This window comes from Saccostrea cucullata, unplaced genomic scaffold (assembly GCF_032062105.1).
Source record: "Saccostrea cucullata isolate Sc308-1 unplaced genomic scaffold, CSIRO_AGI_Scuc_v1 ctg10629, whole genome shotgun sequence".
NCBI classification, from domain to species: domain Eukaryota; kingdom Metazoa; phylum Mollusca; class Bivalvia; order Ostreida; family Ostreidae; genus Saccostrea; species Saccostrea cuccullata.
Genome location: NW_026924089.1, coordinates 1 through 22,531, shown reverse-complemented (window position 1 = coordinate 22,531; position 22,531 = coordinate 1). Strand labels below are relative to the sequence as shown.

Below are 22,531 nucleotides of genomic sequence, written 5' to 3'. Positions count from 1 at the left end.
GCAGAAACTTAGAATTACTAGGGAAGATTTTAGGATTGGAGGTTGATTTTTTATGTAGCGTTTTTTTTTTTTACTGCTGATCGCTATAAGTTGAAAATAACAGCAATTTTGACATATAAATTAAGTCCACGGGACCATATTTTTTTTTCAGTATTTTTTGTTATGGCTTAGAACGAAGTTTTAAATGATGCTAGTGAATTTTGTCATAGTAAACTCCTGAAAGGGCTTAAGATTTGTATAGAATTCTATAGGAAAATAATTAGTATTCCTTTCACAATATAGTGTATTGTTAGAGGACTATGTGAAGAGTCTGGTACACCCGTTTCTGAGTTTATTTGCAAAATGTATTAATTGATATGTATAGATGTTCGTTCAAAGCAGATTTTTCAATAATGAAGTTAATTCTGAATACGATTAGAAGTTTCTAGTGATTTGCTGAATCTTGTTTTCATTAAAATACATTTTTTATATGTAAACAAAGACAAGGCACACGCCTTGTTTTCATTACATACGAGGATGTCCGAAACATTCCGAATACGGGCGTTCAATATCGAACGCCCCGTTATATGCAAAAAAAAAAAAATGCCGTATGGTCTTTCCATAGGGACCGCAAACTAAAGAGAGTGCCAACTAGGTAAAATGTGTTTACTTTTACACAATTTAACGAAATTATTTATTAAAAATTAAATTTAAAGAAATAAGCAATTCATAACGCTCGGTAGGGTCATTGGAATGATACGATATTGAACACAAGTTTACATGCAGGACAGGCGTTAATTTGAATATACTGATACTGAAAAAAATTATTTGTTTGTGTTTTTTAGCTGGAATAATTATTATAATTTATGAGAATATGTTTTAGCTATATTTAGGTCTATGATTGATATAATAAAGAAGCATTTATTGGTGAATATATTGGCACTATTTGGTTGTACAAATACAAGTTCAATAACCATTCCTCACAATATACACTACATTGTATATGCTGGAAGTATGTAACATGTAAAACAATTAGTTTGTACTTAACGCTTTTAAAATGTTATAAAGTATTTTTTACTATATCACATTCATTTTCAGTGTTTGCGATAGAGATGTTCAAAATTAATTTGGTAATTCCGAAAATCTAAATTATACATGCAGTTGTCCGGTCCATGTTATCCATAAATTCAGAGAGAGAGAGAGAGAGAGAGAGAGAGAGAGAGAGAGAGGGACATAAAGGAAAATCTGTAAAATAATATATTATACATTTTATTCGATACAATACTAAATATATTAATATATACATTTCAAATATAGTATGTTCATTTGACAAAATTCAAAAACTTAATGTACATTTCCTATCATAGTTCTAAAAACTGTATAGATAGCTGTTCATCACGACGAAATATAGATGAGGCATTCAAGCACATGTTTAAATATATCCCAACTTACATAAAACGAAAACACCCAGCACATGATAAACACATAGATTTTACCTTCTCGTTGGATTTATTGTTTTGGGAAAAGATGTTTAAAGCAATATACGCTGCAATATTGATGTCGGAAATTTTTGTTACAACATTGTAACTAACCATTTCAATGACAGAGAAAAGAACATTAATTTTATAAACTTCTGTTGTTCATATTTGCGATGGAAGAACTATTGATAGGCTTCGACTGAACTCGGCAAAATTATAATTTTGTCGTTCTGTACAATATTGATTCCGTATATAATACTCTATATTTGATAGTACAGAAGTCTTTATTCTGAAACAATTTAATACTTCATTTTAGTCTAATTGATCATCAAGTTTAAATTACGTACAAATTTAACATAATGACATATTTTACCAGTAAAATAAAATTCACAAAAATGCAGCTCATATTGCTTTAAAAATTAAAAACGTTTTCAATTTGGAATTCACATGACAAATGTTATCATGTGATTACAATTATAACACATGCAGTAACTTATAATGAAATGTTAAAACAAATTACAAAATTTCTATAACATCCCATAGCATTTGGTCACTTCACTTTGTTACAGTCTCATTCCCAATTTCTTTCAAATATTTGTAATTTATGGAGCCTTCTCAGGACAAGGTTTAACAAGATTCCATTGGCACACTCCTCTCTGATCTCGTTTACACACCCCTGATTTGAACTGACATGTGCCCCTGGTAGGAGCAAGGCAGATATCATCCGTCTTAGGGGGGTATTCATTTTTCATAGGGATATTCCATGTTTTTGGAATGAAAATCTGTGATAAAGTAACAAATAAATATATATTAAAAGAATTATAATTAAAATTGATTGAGACAGGGAACTTAAAGAGTAAACATTCGGAAAACCGTGACAACCTTCTTAAAATAATAGAAGATATCGAGGGATAAATGTTATATATTTCTGTATTTTACTTTTAGAATAGTGTAATTCTTAAACGTTATATATACAAGCAATCAAAAATATGGAATGGTAATTTTTGACGAAGATAAAGTTTGTTACTTTGCAACTGCAGTCCACATTGCGGAGAAGAATTGCTTGAATATCTGTCCAGAACTTGACACCGGAACATGCGTTTGCCTTGAGTCCTCTTTCATCTCTATTGCCTAAGCATAACAGATATTAACATTATTTTATTGATATGCCAAGATCCAGAGATATTTAGTTTTTAACTTGTCCGTCTGTCTGTTTGCCCGCAAAAACATAACCTTGTCCATGACTTTGGATTGATTGGTGCTATTTCAATTGTGTGTTTCTTGGAACAAGACCTTTCTTTGGAAATAAGCATAAAAGTGTGACATCTTGAACCTTGACATTGTAATTTGACGAACTTTTGCAGAATTTTCCCTGACGCTAACCTTAAACCATAACTTTTGAACTGTTAGTGCTAGGATTTTCATACATCACATGAGTATTTCCTGTGAGATGACGTTTTCTAGGGCACTATCAATTAAGAATCTTGACCTTGGAATTTGACCTATACCCTATATATGTACTTTTGAAATATTTATCGTTGTTCATTGTTTAAAAGATTTGGTGCTAGGACTGTCTTCCTTCCTGTACATGTTCTTTCCTTGGAAAACAGTAATTTTGAATCTTTGACTTTGAGTTTGACCTTCTTTTAAAATCTTTAACCTTGACCATAACGGTTTTGAATTATTTTGACAGCGCTTTCATAATTAATTGGTGTATTTTTTGTTAGATGACCTTCCCTTGGGTACAGGATAAATATTTTTTACCTTTACCTATGTGTTTGAACCATTGTTCAACCACTTAACTTTGGCAACTTAACTTTTTATCTTGTTTCCAAGGAAATATCTTCTTACAAGTAATACACAAATGATATATTTATATTACCGTTAAAAAGTTATTCCATATTATTATAGATTATTATATTATTACAATGTAGTGTCATAATAAATCTCTTACAAGTCTGGTTTATTGATGTCGATGATTTTCATATTTTGAATTTGGAAATGTACATACTTAAATATTACCAAATATTTTTTTGTTTTCATATAATGAGTGAGCATAATATTTGTATCAACTCCCTTTTTAATTAAAAACGACAATAAACACCCACCGTATGTTTCTTGTTTTGAAGGGGGAAACGGAAATTTAAGTAAAGATATTGGCCTAGCTATTTGTATGAAAAAAGCATACAATATCATGAACATATACATATATTTCCAGTTCTAATTTTTTCTCTCTGTGATAACTCTTTGAAAGTTAGCGAAGTTGATTTCTTGATAATTCTACCGGGATGTAAATAATGCAGGTCGATAGGTCAGGAGCTAAGGAGGCCTAATATGCATCTAAATCTCATGCGCATCTGTCTCTGTGTCTGACGCCAAGAAAGCCAAAATGTATGTAAATCTCGTGCAGCTGCCTTTGTGTTTGACGTCAGTGGGCGAGGACTATTGAAATTGGCATGGGAGTCCTCGTGCAATTTATATCTATGTCTACATTTTTTAAGTCTAAATCTACAATTATATTTCTCAATGAAATGGAAATATAAGAACTCACTGTCTAGTTAGTATAGTATGCCAGGGACATCAACGATAGTGGGAAACTTGGGATAATTTATGCACAACGGGCTTCGCCCGTTATGCAAATTATTCCATGTTTCCCACTATCGTTGATCAGTGGCATACTATACTAACTAGACATTGATTCCTTAAATATACCTGATATAAGGTATTCCAGACCTGGCTTTAGATACTGAACACCACACGAGTGCGCTGGTCCCGGCGTGCCGATTTCCATTTTGTGGGGTATGCTAAATAAAAATGTTTCACGGCCCTGTAAGAAGGAAAGAAGGAAATGTAGACACGTCCTCCACTTGACAGGAAGTATGAAATTTAATATTAAAGAGTCATGTCACTCAAAATATGTAAAAAAAAAAACAACCAATGGATATATTTTTGTGCGACGCTAGACTATGACCTAAATTCACACATTATCATTAAAGCATTATCTTTTCAAGACCCACTAAATCAAAATCATGGAAAAGAATCTACGATTTTGCCAAAGGTTATGGTCTGACACATCTGTTTCATATTTGGATATTTCATAGGAAAAAGACATTAATGTTTACTTACAACAAAGCTATATTATGATAAACTGAGGTCGTCTACTTTTTAATTGTATTTTTTCCTATACTTATGTACATGTAAGAGTATACCCTTATCACCCGCAAACCAGGTTTATGTCTCTAATTGTAAGTTGATTCGATTTGCAAGAGCATGTTCTATATAGGAACAATTTATAAAATATTTGAATGAGACAAGCTATTGACAAGTTAATGAAAAAGAATGTGAAGAGATATGTTTAAAATCATAATTTCCTAAGATTATTGAACGATACAATAATCTAATTGACCTTGTCAGCACAAGCTATCATCAAGTCAACTGCTGATGGACGTTTTTCATACTAATTGTTAGGCCATTACCTACACACTGATTTGTTTGTTTGTTTTTCAAATTTTTTCCACCCGATTATGATAAGGGGCACACGGCGGAGGTCACTGGTCGTCAGGGATGCTTACCTCACTATGGCACCTGATCACATCTGTGACGTTTAATATTGTTAATTCACATATTTCTAAGGGTCAATTTTTTGAGTTTTGAGGAAGAAATATTGCTTTGTGGGAACTTAAATTCGTGGTTGAAGAATGTTTCGTAGTAATGCGTATGAAATTTTAAATTTTGTGGTGGTCATATATTCGTTGGTCTCTCCATGCCTCGAAAACCACGAATATTAAACCACACGAAAATAAAGAATTCACAGTCGGTTCGTGTTTGCACTGCATTTATATATACTTATAAGCTAGTTCTATATCCTTTGCTTGCTGATTCTGACTTTTTTTCGGATGCAGATCCTGACGCAATATATAGCTGAATGCTGATGCTTAATTTGCTTAAATGCTGATGCTAAATTATGTAACAAAAAATAGTTCCCAGCACTATACGAGTTTCATTCTTGTATATGACAATCTCAGAAAGTTAGACTTAATGTTTTCAGAGGTAAATTATATGTATTGGTGAAAGTATATGAGAAAAGAGAAATTTAGAAATTTTTTTAGAATGCTTAACTTTGTTCCATCTGCGACTCCTTTCTCCGTTTTGATTCAAAATCAATGTAGTTATAAAACAAGAGGCCCAGGGGCCACATCGCTCACCTTAGCAATTAGCTAGGAAAAAGCACATATCAGATCAGAACTGAAAGTTTACTGAGGGGGGGGGGAGGGGGCTTGAATTTTAACCCCCAGGGGGGTCATGATTTGAACACACTAGAATCTACACTACCTGAGGATGATTCCCTATAAATATCACTAAGCATGGCTTTGAAGTACTTGAAAAGAAGATTTTAAAAGATTTCTCTTTATATGTAAAACTTTTATCGGCCATTTGGCCCCACCCTACCCCCGGGGGTCATGATTTGAACAAAGTTGAGTCTACACTACCTGGGATGATTCCACAGGAGTTTCATTTTTCCTGTCTCAATGGTTTTTGAGAAGAAGACTTTTCCTATATATTCCTGTGTAAAACTTTGATCAGCCATTTTGGCATCACCCTACCTCCGGGGGTCATGATTTGAACAAACTTGAATCTACACTACCTGAGGATGACTGCACATGAGTTTTATCTTTCCTGGCCCTGTGGTTCTTGAGAAGATTTTTCCTAAATATTCCGATGTTAAACTTTGATCGACCATTTTGGCCCCACCCTACCCCCAGGGTCATGATTTGAACAAACTTGAATCTACACTACTTGAGGATAATTCCACATGAGTTTCATCTTTCCTGGCCCTGTGGTTCTTGAGAAAAGAGATTTTTAAAGATTTTTCCAATATATTCCTATGTAAAACTTTGATCGGCCATTTTGGCCCACCCTACCCCAGGGGGTCATGATTTGAATAAACTAGAATCTACACTACCTGAGGATAATTTCACATGAGTTTCATCTTTCCTGGCCCTGTGGTTCTTGAGAAGAAGATTTTTAAAGATTTTTTGGTATATATTCCTATGTAAACTTTGGTCGGCCATTTTGGCCCCACCCTACCCCCGGGGGTCATGATTTGAACAAACTTGAATCTACACTACCTGAGGATGATTCCACATGAGTTTCGTCTTTCCTGGCCCAGTGGTTCTTGAGAAGAAGATTTTTAAAGATTTTTCCTATATATTCCTATGTAAAACTTTGATCGGCCATTTTGGCCCACCCTACCTCCGGGGGTCATGATTTGAACAAACCTGAATCTACACTACCTGAGGATGATTCCACATGAGTTTCATCTTTCCTGGCCCAGTCGTTCTTGAGAAGAAGATTTTTTAAAAAATCCATTAATTTTTCTCTAATTCATAATCATCTCCCCTTGGAAAAGGGCGTGGCCCTTCATTTGAACAAACTTGAATCCCCTTAACCCAAGGATACTTTGTAGCAACTTTGGTTGAAATTGGCCCAGTGGTTCTTGAGAAGAAGATGAAAATGTGAAAAGTTTACGACAACGACGACGACAACGACGACAGACAAATTTTGATCAGAAAAGCTCACTTGAGCCTTTGGCTCAGGTGAGCTAACAAGCATCTGATTCATTACTCTCAAAATATCTGATGTTTAACGAATTAAGAGGTCAATACGACTTTTACTATAATTTGTCCTTTCTGATCAAATTGGAATTTTGTTTAGCTTTTTCTTTTTCTGTCTTTTGAACTTAATTTCCCTCCGATTTTTTTCCGAGTACTTAGCATTTCATTACACATATGAAAATATTAAGAGTGAATAGTAAATACTCGTATAAAGTATTTTATGCTTGTTACATATTAAAGCTAAGTAATATTATGAAAGCATTGTAATTTACTTCATGACTAACAAAAACTATAGTTCCAGAGATCATTACATTCCCACAAATTACATTCTCCGGCGCCTAAAAATCAAAGGTTTATTAAAATGCTTTGCTGCTATAGAATTTTTTTCTTCTTTGAGAGTTTTCCTAGAATTTTTCACATCGCCACTTTTTAACGTTTCTTTAAATATCTTGTGTAAAACTGGAGTAAAAGACACGAGGTGACTTCTTAGCATAAATAGGAATCTATTAACCAGTTTTCCGAAAAGTTGACGTGTACTTAAAAAATAGATAAACACGGTAGTATTATTTTACTAACTCAGACAATTCTAAATGTCATTTATAGGTTAAATTGAAAGCACGTGCGAGCAAATTTTTATGCGCATAAGTGGAAGGAAAATACATATTTATTTATTTTTATCTGTTATTAATATGTTTTGACTGGATTGTTTAGCCACATTTAATTATTCTGGATCGTTTTATGTTATAAGTCGGAGAAAGATTTAACCTGGTACAGGTAGGGAAGCTTTTATTAAAAATTAAGAGAACTGATGTATATTAAGGATTTCTGTTAATGTTCTAGTTTATTTTATATTATTAGTATATTCTATATCCACTTGATGGCAGAATGGAAGTGAAGAAAATAATGTAGAAAGTATCTGCATTTATGAAAAGAGCATTTTGTAGAACAAAGATATGACAAATAATGTTAAATGTTCCCAATTATTCCCAATTAAAAATGATATAAGACTTATTTTGAGTTGAATTCTTTAATACATCGGATAGAAAAGGATTATTTGTTATTTTTCCTGTCTGAGTTACACACAATAAAATATAGCGTTTAATTGAATCAAAAAAGTTAATATTCGCAGTGAAAGGTGTGATGGCTTTATAACTTTCAAACATAGTTTGAAATTAATGTTATTGTCATTATGTGAATTCTAAAGAAATAAAATACTATTACTTTTTATTTTACTATTTTTTCTCTAATGATCAAGTGAAAATATGTTCTTCTATCACACATTCTTTTTTTTTTTTTAAAAGAGTTTTTTTAATATATTTTTTTTGGTAATATTATTTACTTTATTTTTCGACGATAAAAAATGTATTAAATTTTGAAATTATTTACCATATATGTTATATTTTCTTCGCTTGATATGCAAATTTGGAGTGAGGCCAACTACGGAGCTGCGTTTATAAATGTATAATGCATGCACGTTGCCTTTTGCCAAAAGCAGGTTAAATTCTTTCTTATGATACATGTATCCCAATTCTAGTCCAAGGTACACCACTGATAGAAAGAATGATTTAACGATAAAATTTAGGACTTTTAACAACATGGATTAAAAATTTTATGATCAACTTTCCAATATTCAAAATGACAACATGTATCTAAAACTTTCATTTGGAGATATGGCAATCAATAAACTTAAGAATGGATATAACTATATAAAAGACATTGAACTTATAACAGTGTTCACTTATGAAAGCTACATGGATTTTTCATTCGAATAGTTACACTTTTGCGACTGAATGTTCTTCGTTATTTCCATACAATTCATTGATAATTCATTGATACATTGCCTGACTTCTCTTTTAGCAAAATAGTACTCGAGCTTTTTTCTAACGTGTCATTTGAAAATGCTATCATTTCTATTGATTAAAATAATGATACTCTGAACTATATACTAGTAAATGGAATTAAGCCGGTACTGTGTATATTTTTTTGATAAAAAATATCAGAAACCTATTCATTAATAATTATTATAATAATAGTAGAGGAACAATCAAGTGAATCTCTCATTAATCGGTTAAGTCGCCCGCCTGTCGCAGTGGTTAGAGTGTCTGCTCTAGAGTCGCGAAGTAAGGAGTTGATCGCTAGTTAGAATCTAAGTGTGGGACGTGGAGACCGATCCTTCGGATGAGACCGTATAAACCGGGATCCAGTGTCGCAGTAGGTACTGGCACGAAAAAGATCTCTCACTGCTCAATCGCTCTAAGTGCCGAGTATAGGACAAAATTTGCAGCTCTCCACTGGCAAGTGGTGGCGCCACGTCTCCGTATGAGTGAAAAATTCTCAAGAGAGCCGTTAAATAACAATCAATCAAACAAACATTTATATGTTTGAAAGATTATTACCGTTTACATTTTTCATAACTAAATAGTCATTTTTTATGGTAAAAGTACTCTTAAAATTGATTAGCTTTTTTTTGAAAAAAAATGTCTTAGGAAGGATGTTCGAACTTAAATGTTTCAGAGACCAGTGAAATAGTTTAATAGAAGCTATCGGTTTTTAACACGTGCATGTTACTTATTCTTTATACCCGTAATATTAATAAAATAGTTTTAGTCTGTTTGCTTGTTTAACGCCCCTCCCACAATTTCTATATATACAGTCTCATGCGAATAATCTCTCTATAGGTCAGTGGATTCGAACCTGCGACGTAATGCCCTGTTCACACGGAGAGTTTAATTCGAATGAAACGTAAGTTACTGCGAATTAAATTTGAACCACGTTCACACGGGGAGTTTTATGCGAATTAGTTTAATTCGAAATAATTTACTGCGCATTAAATTAATTCGCATTAGCTCCGTGTGAACGCTAAGCGAAGCTAATTCGAATTAAATTTTGAGGCATGCGTAATGGCAAAATTAGGTCAAATGCCACATTTCGGTGGTCAGCTTTAAGTTCTTGTGCTATTTTTGAGTGAAAAAAAAATAAGGAAAAATGTGTTCATCACTAAAATGTGTGTACAGACACTGTGACATTATGTCAAATGCATCTGCTTCCGCATAAGGTGACGTGGTTTGAAAATGACGTCATAAAAGCCAAGTACTGACGCCTGACTGTAGAAGTAAAATATTATTTCTCAATACACGTAGTTTACTTCGCATTAGCTGTGGTGTGAACGCAATTTAATTCACATTACTTTGATTCGCATTAGTTTACTTCGCATTAATTGACTGCGAATAAAACTCGCTGTGTGAACAGGGCATAAGTTTCCACTCCTTACGTTGGTTCTAGAGCAACGCAGGTATGTTAAGGTTACAACCAATTCTACTTGCCTTTATGATATGACGTCATAGTAAGCTGTATAACAAGTTTTAGAGTAACAATTTCTCAAAATCGATATCTAAGATTGATTTGAGGTCGTTTGGACTATAATATAAGCGGAATTTTGTCTTTTCTGGGAATTTACACACGTAAATACCAAACCCGTGACGTCATAACTGTTGATCACAGTAGCAGAGTGAAAGTGAAACATAACGAGAATATTCCAAACACAAGAAATCCATTTAGAATGATTATCTTGTGTGAAAATAATGCTTATAAATACGGTATGCTAATTCAACTCTACAGTTTCTTCGTAAAATAAAAGCAGAAAGGGTGTTTACTTGCCGATCAGCCTTTCCTCTATCGTTCGTAGAAAAAAAGATGCAAAAGTTCAACACTACGACGCATACTTTGAAACTTAATTTTTGTTTCCATCTAAAGTTCTTATTCTATTGTTTTTGGAAAGTGCTGCTAGAATCGTATTTTAAGCTTAATTACATGCATTTTGTATACATGTTAACTTAAAATTTTCCAAAGTTTCCTAATTATTTGCAGTAAAAACTAGGAGTGTTTTTACTATGACAACAAATTGAAATTAAAGGGGTGTGTTTAAAAGGAATTGACGCATTGATAGTGCCTCTTGTAGTATATGTCTCACTGAGGTCATAAATGCATAATGATAGCAAAAAAATTATCCATGACTGTTCCGATTTATTAGTGTTACATGCTATAAAAAAGTGCTAATTCGCCGAATTCTGATATGTGCTGCACCCGCGAAACGTTCTAACCACTGCACCGGTACCATGCAGGTAAAATTTTAAGCTTAATTACACCAGTATACACAACTTAACATTTTCCATTTCCTATATTTGCGTAAAGACATTATAAGTAACTCACTGCATAAGTTTTAATTTACACTGCCATAAGTATCACCGCGATTAAAGGCTTATTCGTATTTTAGAGACATCGCAATGACAAACTTTTACAATCAAGAGTATGAAATTCCAAAGACACACCAGTTTTTTCACTTGTCATTGCCTGCCGTCTTTTATTTTGGAACAGAGTTGGTGATATGATACGATGTAATATTTGATAATGTGACTATAGCGCAATAGTCATGTATATTTTCATTTCATCAAGAAAGTAAGTAATATCTGCGACATTTAGCGATTTGGTTGTAAATTTGAGAAGTCTCCATTCATCAACAATGTTTCATGATTTTTTTTATACAAACAATAAGAAAAATCATTTTAAAAAAGATAATTTAAAAATTATTATAACCTTTAAAATGTAATCAAAAAGTTCAGGTAAATGTTACAGACAGGGGATACCTATAATTTTTTCCACCGCTAGTACTGAGGAACGTTTAGCATATGGAAATTAACAAACTCTTCAAAAAATAAATGAATTAAAAAAATAGCTACAAAAAAAAATGATAAAAAATTCAAAACATAAACTTACCAACTTTTATTGAAAACGAAAATGACATGATGTAAATCTTTAAAAATAAATAAATAAATAAAAATGTTTGTATAATTTGTCCAGATGTCTTTATTCAAAAGTAAAGATTTCCGATTAATTTGAGTTAACCGTTTTAAGATATTTTTTAATATAAAAATTTAACTTCAGCAATTCATTAGAATTCTTCATAAAATACAATTCTTATTTGTTCCAATAGCTGAATACTCGTAGGGACAATTATTTTCAAATTAATCATACAAAAATTCTTTTCGATTACCATTCCTAAATACTACATCTTCTACCAAATTAATAATAATAAAAATGTATGGATAAAATGGGTTTTATAAACTCAAGTTATCCTAAATTTTATTTTTAAACTTCAGGAATAATGGCTGAAAAACTACTAGGCAATCAAAATTATGTTACTAAAAAAAGCCACTTAAAATTATGTTAGGTATCAACATCAAATCAGAATAGTCCTACTCGTAACAAAAACAGTCGGAATGAAAAAACGATTTAAATGATAAATATGATAAATATTACGTAATTCATTCTTCATAAGGCCTTTTCTTAATTTGGCTGCTCTCTCACGAATAACTGGCAAAAAAATATTAACCAGACTCATTTTTTAATCTCCAAAAGAATTTTTGATCTACTGCGGAGTATTCTGCAAAATAGATTTTCAAATTTTGCTTTGAATATGTAATTTTTTGAAAAAGAAAAATTACTTTCCGACCATGCAATTTTCAATAAATTGCAGCCATTTTAATCCCAATGTAAGGCGTCTTTGATCAAACAGAAAATCATATCAGTTGTGTTGCTTTCATCTAAATGACTTTTATCCATTTTAGATATCGATTTGCCTGACATTACAATTGAAATTTTGTACCGTCCCAGGTTAAATATATGTTCTTGAATTAAGAAAAAAAATTAAGACATATTATTTAAACAACCCTCTTGAAAAAATTTTGCCACTGGTAAAAATATAATATTTTTTGAAAATTTAGCGTGATATGTGACAAGAAAGGTAAACATTTACGAAGATGTTAAGTACTTAGTTTTGGTATGCTCGATTCCCTTAATCATGTTGTTTAATTACAACATGATACATTTTAATTAATCAAAAGAAACAGAATACCTAAGTTAAATTTAATATTTTCAGCAAGAATCCCTGCCTTGAAACATGATAGAGAGCTTGCCATTAAATAAATCAATGAATAAACAGATAAATAAAAAATAAATTAGTACAAATAAATGAAGATCTTTCAGTAGATTATAGAAAAAAATCATCAATTTCACTTTTTCACTTCATGTTTTAAATCAGATAAAGTTTGGAATGGGAGATAGGAATCTGTGTTCTGACGTGTCATTGAATACATTAAAAAGCAATTTCTTGTTTTTATATGATAATGTTTATTCAGATATGAAATCTTCCTGTAATAAACTTGTCGAATCACTTGTTTAAAAGTGTTTAAGAGTGTATGCCACTTGTCGGGCAAGTTAAAGATTGTTATTTTTTCCTACAACAGTGTTCATTTATTTGATGCGCGTACCAACCAGAGCCTATGCATTCGATAAATTGTATCACGAGTAATGAAGTGAACCGTCTTTCAGTATGTGTTAATTAGAACAAAACTCATTTTCAAGAATAATTTATTTAGTTTCTTGATATCTATACCGCTTTATCTTTTGATTTTTTACTTCTAACCATGTTTGTTTAATAAATACGTAACTGCTTAACTCACGCTTTTCCCGCGATATTTTACATGCGAACATTCAGAACGAAATGAAATATTTTTGATTTGTGATTGTAAAAGTCATTGACTCCTTTCTTGGAGCCAGTTGGCGAAACTCTCGAAAATGAATTATTTTCAAAAAGTTTATATTTAGATGCAAATGAATATTGAATAAACCTGTCATTATGTAAACAAAATTAAAAATTGTCAATTCAGTGAGAGCAAGGCGGTGGTGTGTGTCACTTACAAAGGACGTCTTCTATTAGTATGTGCATACTCAAGTGATAGTTTTCAATTAATTATAGATATAACCTCTGAGGTACAATTCAAAATGTGTAATTATTTTACAATCTGTAAACGCCCGTCAATCTGGAAGGATCTTCTTAAATTTAGTATTATGCAATTGATGCATATTTGTTTGTTACCGCGAATTGCTACAATTTAGGTATTGTGTAAAAGATACGAATTTTTGCTGGGATTTAAAACAAAAAAAATGAAGAATCGATTTCTTTCTGTGTATTATATTAATGTTAATAAATTCACCAAAAACATTTTTCCTCTTTTTTCTAAGAATCAGAGAATCAGATTTAATTAATGAAAAGCAATGACGATACTTTGTTAGAATTTTAAAACGTGATATCTAAAAAAAATGATATAAATCGTACATTGAATATGTTTTGTTTTAAAATTCTTTTCAAGAGGAAATAAAAAAATTTAAAAATGATGAGATAAACTTTTGTCGAATTTGGGTGTTGGTGTGTGTTAAATATTGTCGTAATATAGTATCTTGATAATGCTTAAGTACATTTTCCATAATAAATATTCAATGAAAAATGATTATTGTAAAATTACAAATAATTAGATCTTTTTTTTTCTTTCAAAATTCTTGATTTTTCCAATTCATTTCCATCCAAATGCCTTGTAATTTTGAATCTTGACTTATTCATGTCCAGGGGATACTTGCCTTGAAAACTGTTGAAATATTTGCATTATATCGAAGCCATTTTTCAGATTCACTCCTCGCTAGATCTTGGATTTTCACTTTTGTAACTAATTGAAAAGAGAAAGAAACATGTATTACTTTTAATTTTTGAAACAATTTTTCCTTTAAAATCAAAATTTCTTAGTTCACTTTGCGTAGTATAACAGCTTTATTTAGGGATACTCATCTTAAAAAGATGTATTTTTCCCTAAAAATTTCGAAGATTTTTTTGGTAAACTAATGTATATCTTTTTATTTTCAGACACAAGAATGTGCTTATGTATAAGAGACAAAAAATCGTCAAAAAGCAATACAGATAGCAAAGCAGGTGAATCTCGATTGGACTGAAAAGAAATATAAATATATCTACAAAAATTACAAATAATTAAACATACAGAAAAAAGTTTTTTAATATCAATTGTTAGCCCGTGATTAAAATGTTTTTTAATTAATTTTTTAATGTCATGGTTTTATTTTAATTAGACACAATAATTTATCATCTATAAGACGATTTCAGAAGGTATACTTATATTTTTGTTTGAGAATGAACGTGAATTTTATTCTTGAAAAAGTTTTAAATCATTTTTCAAAGTACAATTAATAGCGAAATCAATACCTATGAAATAAACTTTTATAAAATTTATCAAGATTATTTAAGTATAATTTATTATCTTTATTTTTTTTTTATTCAGTTAATTTATGTCTTCGAAATACGATGCATATCTTATTTATATTTTAACTCGTGACCTAATCCTTGTATAGATGGAATGAGTAATAAGTTAGAATAATTCAATTCGAGTTTCCTCAAGCTACCCGCTATCATCACTTATTAAACAATTTTCTTAACTGAATCTTAAATAAACTTCTGATAATGATATAAAAAGTGGCTTTTGATATCGGATACTCTTTCATAAATGTCAAATAAAATTTATTTTTACTGCAATTCTCAAGGAAATTGTGTTTTGATGCAACATATGCACTGTTAGATGTTAATGTCTGCAGTTAATAAACATTTGATTAAGAATGTTAATTAAATTTAATAAATTATCTTCATTTTTGACAGGAAAACTTCTATTGGTTAATATAATAATTGAGCAATGAAAAATTCATTTTTCATTCAGTAAACACACAATTAGCGTGATTTTTATATGTTGTTCTGGCATTAATCACATTCCACACTAATGTTTTCTAAATGACTTTATATGAAGTAAAACTATATTAATTTTTTTTTATATATTTTAATATAAAATTGGTTAATTTACAAAATAAAGTGAAAATACCAGTAGAACTTCGTAGTCATATAGAAGAAGTGTTAAAAATAAACTTTTGATAAGAAAATGTCCATAAAACTGTATTTAACAATTCAGATTTGATGTTGCAATTAATAATATTCTTCTTTAAAAACAAAATGAAAATCCTCATATGCATGTATTAAAATGGAAGATTTGGAAGAATTTTAAATAAAAATGAAATGTAAAATGCATTACCGATATTTGCGGCACAATAATCCGTTTGTATATGCGAAGGAAAACATTGACAGCACAATAAAGACCTGAGATCGCTGATCAGATATAGAAAAAGTAAAGACAGCCTGTGCTCCATGTTATCAGTTGCTCTGTAGTTAATAACTAACTAGAGTTCCCTGTAGCCGCTGACAAATATATCGCTCAGGAACCGGAAACGTCATGAAATATCAGGTACAAAATTAAATTGGGAACTGGAAGAGACAAAATCACTCAATTAATTAAAATAATAATTTCAATCTTTTATAGTTTGTGTTCAACACAATATTTAAGACAGTGCTTCACGATCAATTGCTTTCAGTGAATATAACCCTTCCCACAAGAAGATTTATAATGTAGGTATAATATGTTTAGTAAACCGTATTCTGAAATTAATTATAGATTACATGTCTTGTTTAACATAGATATAGCTGTTAAAAGCCTTAACATTACTAATAGATATATATGATAATTTCATTTAATGACTTTGTAATTAGCATGCGATAATAAAAGTTCTCTTTTTTAATAAGACAAAGAAAATTATCTTAATAAATATTTTCTTTCCATCTGTTTGTTCGTTTAGTGATTTTCCATTTTTTTAACAAATATACTTGTAAATTACAGTACAAATAACGATTCAATAAATATAAAAACATCCCTTTTCTCATATTAAAATCAATAAAATATTATAAGAAACAGAACACAAATCAGATACCATAATAAAAGTAAAAAAGAAAATAATAATTATACATTATATATATACATGTATCATAAAAAAGATTTATCACTAGGTTTTCTGCTTTTTCTTTGAACTGTTCATTTCTTTAAAAATATCAGAAAGTAAAGAATCTTTCTACATCTATTTACGTCATTTGGGAATAAGGTAATGGAATAAAACACGTTTACCTTGTGTAAGTTACAAAGAAATCTATATTAAACAGAATTCTGCTAAGCACGTCATGACGCTGGGGATCTTTTCATTAAGTGTCCTTGCGTCCAATACAAGAACCCTCACACTTTCAAATAATCACTGATTCATAACGCACCTAATTAAAAATGAATGTAATGACCCACTATAAAAATATGAATCATAAAAACAATCAAACTGTAAACAGACCATCAAACAAGCATAAACAGTAAGAGCAGAGTCGGTTCCAGAATGAATCAGATGTTTCCTCTCTCTCTTTCTTTCTCTCTCTCTCTCTCTCTCACACACACAGAGAGTTAGAGAGAGAGAGAGAGAGAGACTGGTTAGTTATATCGACTAGCATCCAATTTTTTAGGGACCAATGGAGAATTAAATTAAAAAGTGTTTTAAATATAGACCAGGCCTAGTACAACAGAGATAACTCATAAACAATCCGAACAAAAATAAAAATTGTGTAGATCCGTGTTTACAATGTTTTCAATATCACAATCGCTATAAGTACTCAACTCTGTTATCAAAGCTTATGACACTGTGTAAAAAAATTCCAAAGGAAATGATAAAATCAAAGAAAATATGAAAAATATAGAATTATATATTTTGTAGTTGGTTATGAAACTTGTTTCACTCGGGAGGCAGAGTTTTATATTTTCATTTGTATACTCTTGAAAATTAAAAAAAAAAATCCTGATCTACTAGAATACTATTAAAATGCATGAAATATATGGAGATAACGAACAGTATTCAAGATCAAAAGTCCATAAAACAATACAAAATAGGACTATAGCAGACACAGACCTACAAATCATAGGAGGTGGGATCAGGTGCCATGGAGGAGTGAGCATCCCCTGCCAACCGGTCACACCCGCCGTGTTCTTGTTATGATCGGAAAATAACAGAAATCCGTCGTCAATTCACTGTATAAATAATGGACTAACAATTAGTTTGAAAAACGTCATTCAGCATTTGACTCAGTGATAAATTGTATTTGCTGACAAGGTCATTATATCGACCGTAGAACTTACAAAATGATGACTTTAAACGAGACCGCTGAAAGTTTTGTTTCATCACCTTGTTTGTCAATAATTTACTCCGTTTAAAAATTGTTCATACACAGAGTATGCTCTTGCGTATCGAATCAACTGAGATATATGAACTCCGTACGCAGGTAATGAAGGTATATTGCTGCATAGGTAAGAGAAGTTGACGATAGAAAAGTTAAAGTCATCACGTTTATCACAGAGCTTGATTGTTAGATTACCATTAATCTAAGAATCAATCAATTAATGTCTTTTTCAAGTTAAATATCCAAATATAAAACAGATGTGTCGGACTCTGTGGTATCTTTTATCTCAAGCTCACCAGGATATATCGTATCGATATAAGAATGGAAATTACCATAATAATTAACAATACGTCGTTGATATATCTAAATGTTGAGTTGAAGGCCACAGGAAGTTTTTTCTTCTTTTCACGCATCGGATTTTGCACAAATGCTGCTTCATATGAATACAAAAATAAGTCTGTTAATAACGGGCGCAATTCAAACCCATGTGAATTCCAATAAATTGTTGGAAGACCTGGTCTCCGAAATCAGCATAGATTGTTGTCAATCAGAAACTCAAAAATCTTTTTGATGTCAACTTCAGAGTACTTGTACAAACAGAATGTTTTTTAACAAAATAATTTTGCAAATGACCAGTAACAAGTTGTTTTTTTTTAATTGAAAAAGCAGCTGTCAATGATATCAAAAAGTCTGGACTTTTATTTATCGTGGGGGATTGTTGTGTATAGAGTTGAAAAGTCGTAAGTTTTAAGCTGTTGATTTTGGTAAAATCTTGTGAATTCAAATTGTCCAAAAGTTCCCTGGAATTATTAAGTATCCACATCTGATTTACACTACTTCTTGAATATATTGTTGCAAAGTGCGTACTCTTGAAGTTTCTCATCTTAGTAAGGAGTAATAAAGAAAGAGGCTTGTTTGAACATTTACTTGAAACCACTATGTATCTTTGTTTTTGAGGATTCTTATGAAATTTCGGAATCCAATATATATGGTAGTTCAAATTCATTTTGGTTCTTTGGTATTTTAAAAATATTAGTAGCTGACATATGATTTTGAAGAATGTCTTCCTTAGGAAGGGAACTATGAGTGTAAGTTGGATTACCACATGTAGAATTTAATCCAAGTTCTTCTAAAACACACTTTATACAATGAGCCTTACAAAGACAATGTTGTTACCTGCTTTGTCAGCGCTGACCAGTACATACTGATCATGTAATTTATCTAATTCTTTTTTCACTTCTGGATTATTGAATACAGAAGGATAGATGGTTGTACGAAAATCTTAATGTCCTAATAATATTTACCTTTAAAAAGTATGTTATAAACCCATTCAGAACACGGGAACTTAGACAGGGAAGTTAAATTTGCAATTTATTAATTTTTATGTCTTGGTCGTGATAAGGAGATAACGATTTGTTTTACCGGTCGACAGGGGCTTCTCACTCCATCATGGTACTTGATCCCACCTCCGATATTTAAGAGGTTCGTGCTTGCTCTGATTTTGATTTGCATTGTCTGAATTAATTTTTGGGCTTGAAAATTGTTATTTCCATTTTATTAGAAAAAAAACTGAATTCCGTTTTTCATTAATAGTTGTTACTTTTTTCTACATGTATGTTGATTTTTGTGAAAACTTCAACAAATCAAGTTTTGAAAAAACGAAGGTAATAAACAAGGTGATTTCTTATATATAATAAACTTTGGATGCACTGTAGGAATATTGATTGATTGTATATTGATTAACGTCCTGCTCGCTTTTCACTCAAATGGAGACACCACCACTTGCCGGTGGAGAGCTGCAAATTTTGGCACTCAGGGCCATTGAGCAGGGAGGGATTTTTTTCGTGCCAGCACCTACTGCGACAAGGGACCTCGGTTTATACGGTTTCATCTGAGGGACCGGTCTCCACGTTCCACAGTGGCATTCGAAACCGCGACGTAAGGATTGACTCCTTACTTCGCGACTCTAGAGCTATGGGGAATAAATGAGTAAGTAAAATTTGTTGGAGCACAAGGCGGGTGTGATGGGTCGGTAGGGTATGCTCACATCTCTGTGGCACCTGATTCCACATCTGATGCTTGGGAGGTCCATGATTACTCTGCTCCAAATTAGTATTGTTTCATGGACTTTTGAGCTCTAATACTATTCGTTATCTCCATATATTTCATTGGTCATCCGAACGAGCGAGTTGGTTCCATATATAATGAATTGTTGATTTTGTAGACGTTTCAAATTAAAGTGAAAGATTTTTAAAACACTAATAATGACCAAGAAGAATACATTTTCACATTAACCTTACCTCTGATTTTAACTGAGTATACCAGACTGACGTCCAGACATTATAGTTTTTATTAATTTCAACATCCAGCTTAATGAAAACTGTAAATAAATATGGTTAAACGATTCACCTGTAGTGCTTGACTTTGCTGTTTTGTTTTTGGATTTTTTTTGGACATATTTCTTTTCTTTTCTTTTTTCAAAAATTTGAATAAGTTTATATTTACTAAATGATTCATTATTTATCACATAAATTGCAATTGTAGCTGATGTTCAGAGACTATACATTATAGATTATAAATATGTGATTTGAATAAACTTAAATAACTGAAAGAAAAAAAATCGCCTGATTTTTCTTTGAAAGGCTTATAGGAAAACCCCAGAATTAATCAAAGTATTGAAAGAACTGAAAGCCGAGCTTTAATTGCTCGAGTATATTGTCTGATCCAAAATAAGTACATATTTATTTATTTTTTCCTTTTGGCCATTGATTTTTACCAGTAATTAAAATTAATAGTCCAGACCCCAAGATATGTTTTGATTTTGAAATTTAATGAATAATATTTCCGAGAAATTCTCCCATATTTTCTATTCAACAAGCATTTTTTCTCGATAATTTAAAAATTCAGTCTTCTATCAGTTTCTTTTCAGTCTTTTTAACAGTTCTTTTATCGCCAACTACATGTAGAAACACTGAACCATGTACATGCATGTTAATTCTTAAAATTCCAATTCACTATACTATTCATTAGCTAAAAAACAAAACAGAATATTACGACGAATATAACCACTAAGTGACATAACATCGACGAAAACGATATGAAACATGAAACTTCAACATTTCGAAAATCCCACGCTGTTGAAAATAGTTCGCTTATAATATGCATTCAGCAGCGCATGTGCACAAATTGTTACATCACGATTATCCCAATAAAGCAAATATTTAATTTCGCTTTCAGTTTAATTCTGAAGGAAATTTACAGCTCATTAACTTTTCCAACGACGGTTAAAATATTTGTTTGAACATCGTGTCGCAATGGGACTGCTTTGACGCTGTTTGGATTTTTGTTTACTATGCTATTTATAGTAAGACAGCCTATAGCCAGGACTTTGCTTTCAGCAAAGCCCGCCTAAAAATTGATGTCAAAATTTGCTTTTAAAGAGAGCTGTGAGCAAAATTATAACGTATAACGTGGGAGATGAGAAAAAGAACTTTACTTTCATTAATCGTACAATTATGGAAATATATATATATATATATATATATATATATATATAAAATATATATATATATATATATATATATAATTTGGATTCTAGTTGTGAAATTCAAAGATTCTTTTTACAGTAAGCTTTATGCTGAGATTGCTGGAAAACATGTACAAATGAGATGGTAATGATAAACGACCCATAACTAATATAGATTTAAGCTTACATTGATCTCTTCTTCACTGTGTGGAATCATATATCGGGCAATGTGAGTATGCACGTTTTTCAGCAAACGCGGGAAATAAATATTCAAAAACATACTTTCAGAAATAAAACATATCTAAGCAAGTTTCTATGAATATTAATAATTTAATGCATTTGTTATCAGAAAGTTTACTTCAAAGAGCTCGGGGTGTTATTATTTTGAAACACTTTATGGTGATTAAATTAAAATTTATTTAAAGATACTTGTAAAATTAGAAGCAGCGAATAATCATTTTCCATAATTCTAAAACTTTTCATTCACAAAATCCTTTAATTTTTATTCAAAGTTAATCATGCATAGGTTTAAGATTTAAAGTTCACTTGTTAATGAAAGAAATAATATCTGTAGTAAAGTATTATTTTTGCTGAATTCTTTCAGATGTGGTTGTATCTTAATTAAATATAGATAAAATTAATAAAATAATTAACACAAATTCATTTTATTCAATGAGTCATAATTACTAATACTCCGATAGAAACAAGTTTAAATTCTTAATATTTTGCAAAAAATTAGGAAATAAAATTAGTATCATTACCGTTTGAAAACACTAAAGCTCCTACCTACATCTGATATTAACAATATCAAATACGGCTTGAATTAATAAACCCCAACTCCATCAAATTAAGGAAAAGAGTGTGTTCGAAATGTAAACATGACTGACCATTTTGCTATTTTTATATATAGTCATCATATCTCGAATGTCAAATCCGGTAATTAAACAGT

General features: G+C 31.1%; 1 protein-coding gene across 1 annotated transcript; it reads right to left on the bottom strand.

Annotated features, from left to right (window-relative positions):
• Positions 1-1,862: 1,862 nt before the first annotated feature.
• Positions 1,863-16,280, bottom strand: LOC134265678 (uncharacterized). Its single transcript, XM_062747896.1, has 5 exons — positions 16,051-16,280; positions 14,546-14,631; positions 4,170-4,284; positions 2,485-2,588; positions 1,863-2,239 (listed from the first exon to the last, which is right to left on the bottom strand). Exons 1-5 carry the CDS (start codon positions 16,163-16,165, stop codon positions 2,060-2,062), a joined length of 600 nt encoding a protein of 199 aa, XP_062603880.1. The 5' UTR covers positions 16,166-16,280; the 3' UTR covers positions 1,863-2,059.
• Positions 16,281-22,531: the final 6,251 nt, after the last annotated feature.

Bases quoted from the DNA above. Each gene is read 5' to 3' on its own strand.
- LOC134265678 (XM_062747896.1), bottom strand. From the start codon at position 16,165: ATGGAGCACAGGCTGTCTTTACTTTTTCTATATCTGATCAGCGATCTC. The intron at 4,285-14,545 runs GCAAGTATCCCC...TCCTTCTTACAG, and splicing joins ATATTTCAACAGTTTTCAAG to GGCCGTGAAACATTTTTATT. The intron at 2,589-4,169 runs GTATATTTAAGG...TGTTATGCTTAG, and splicing joins TCTGGAATACCTTATATCAG to GCAATAGAGATGAAAGAGGA.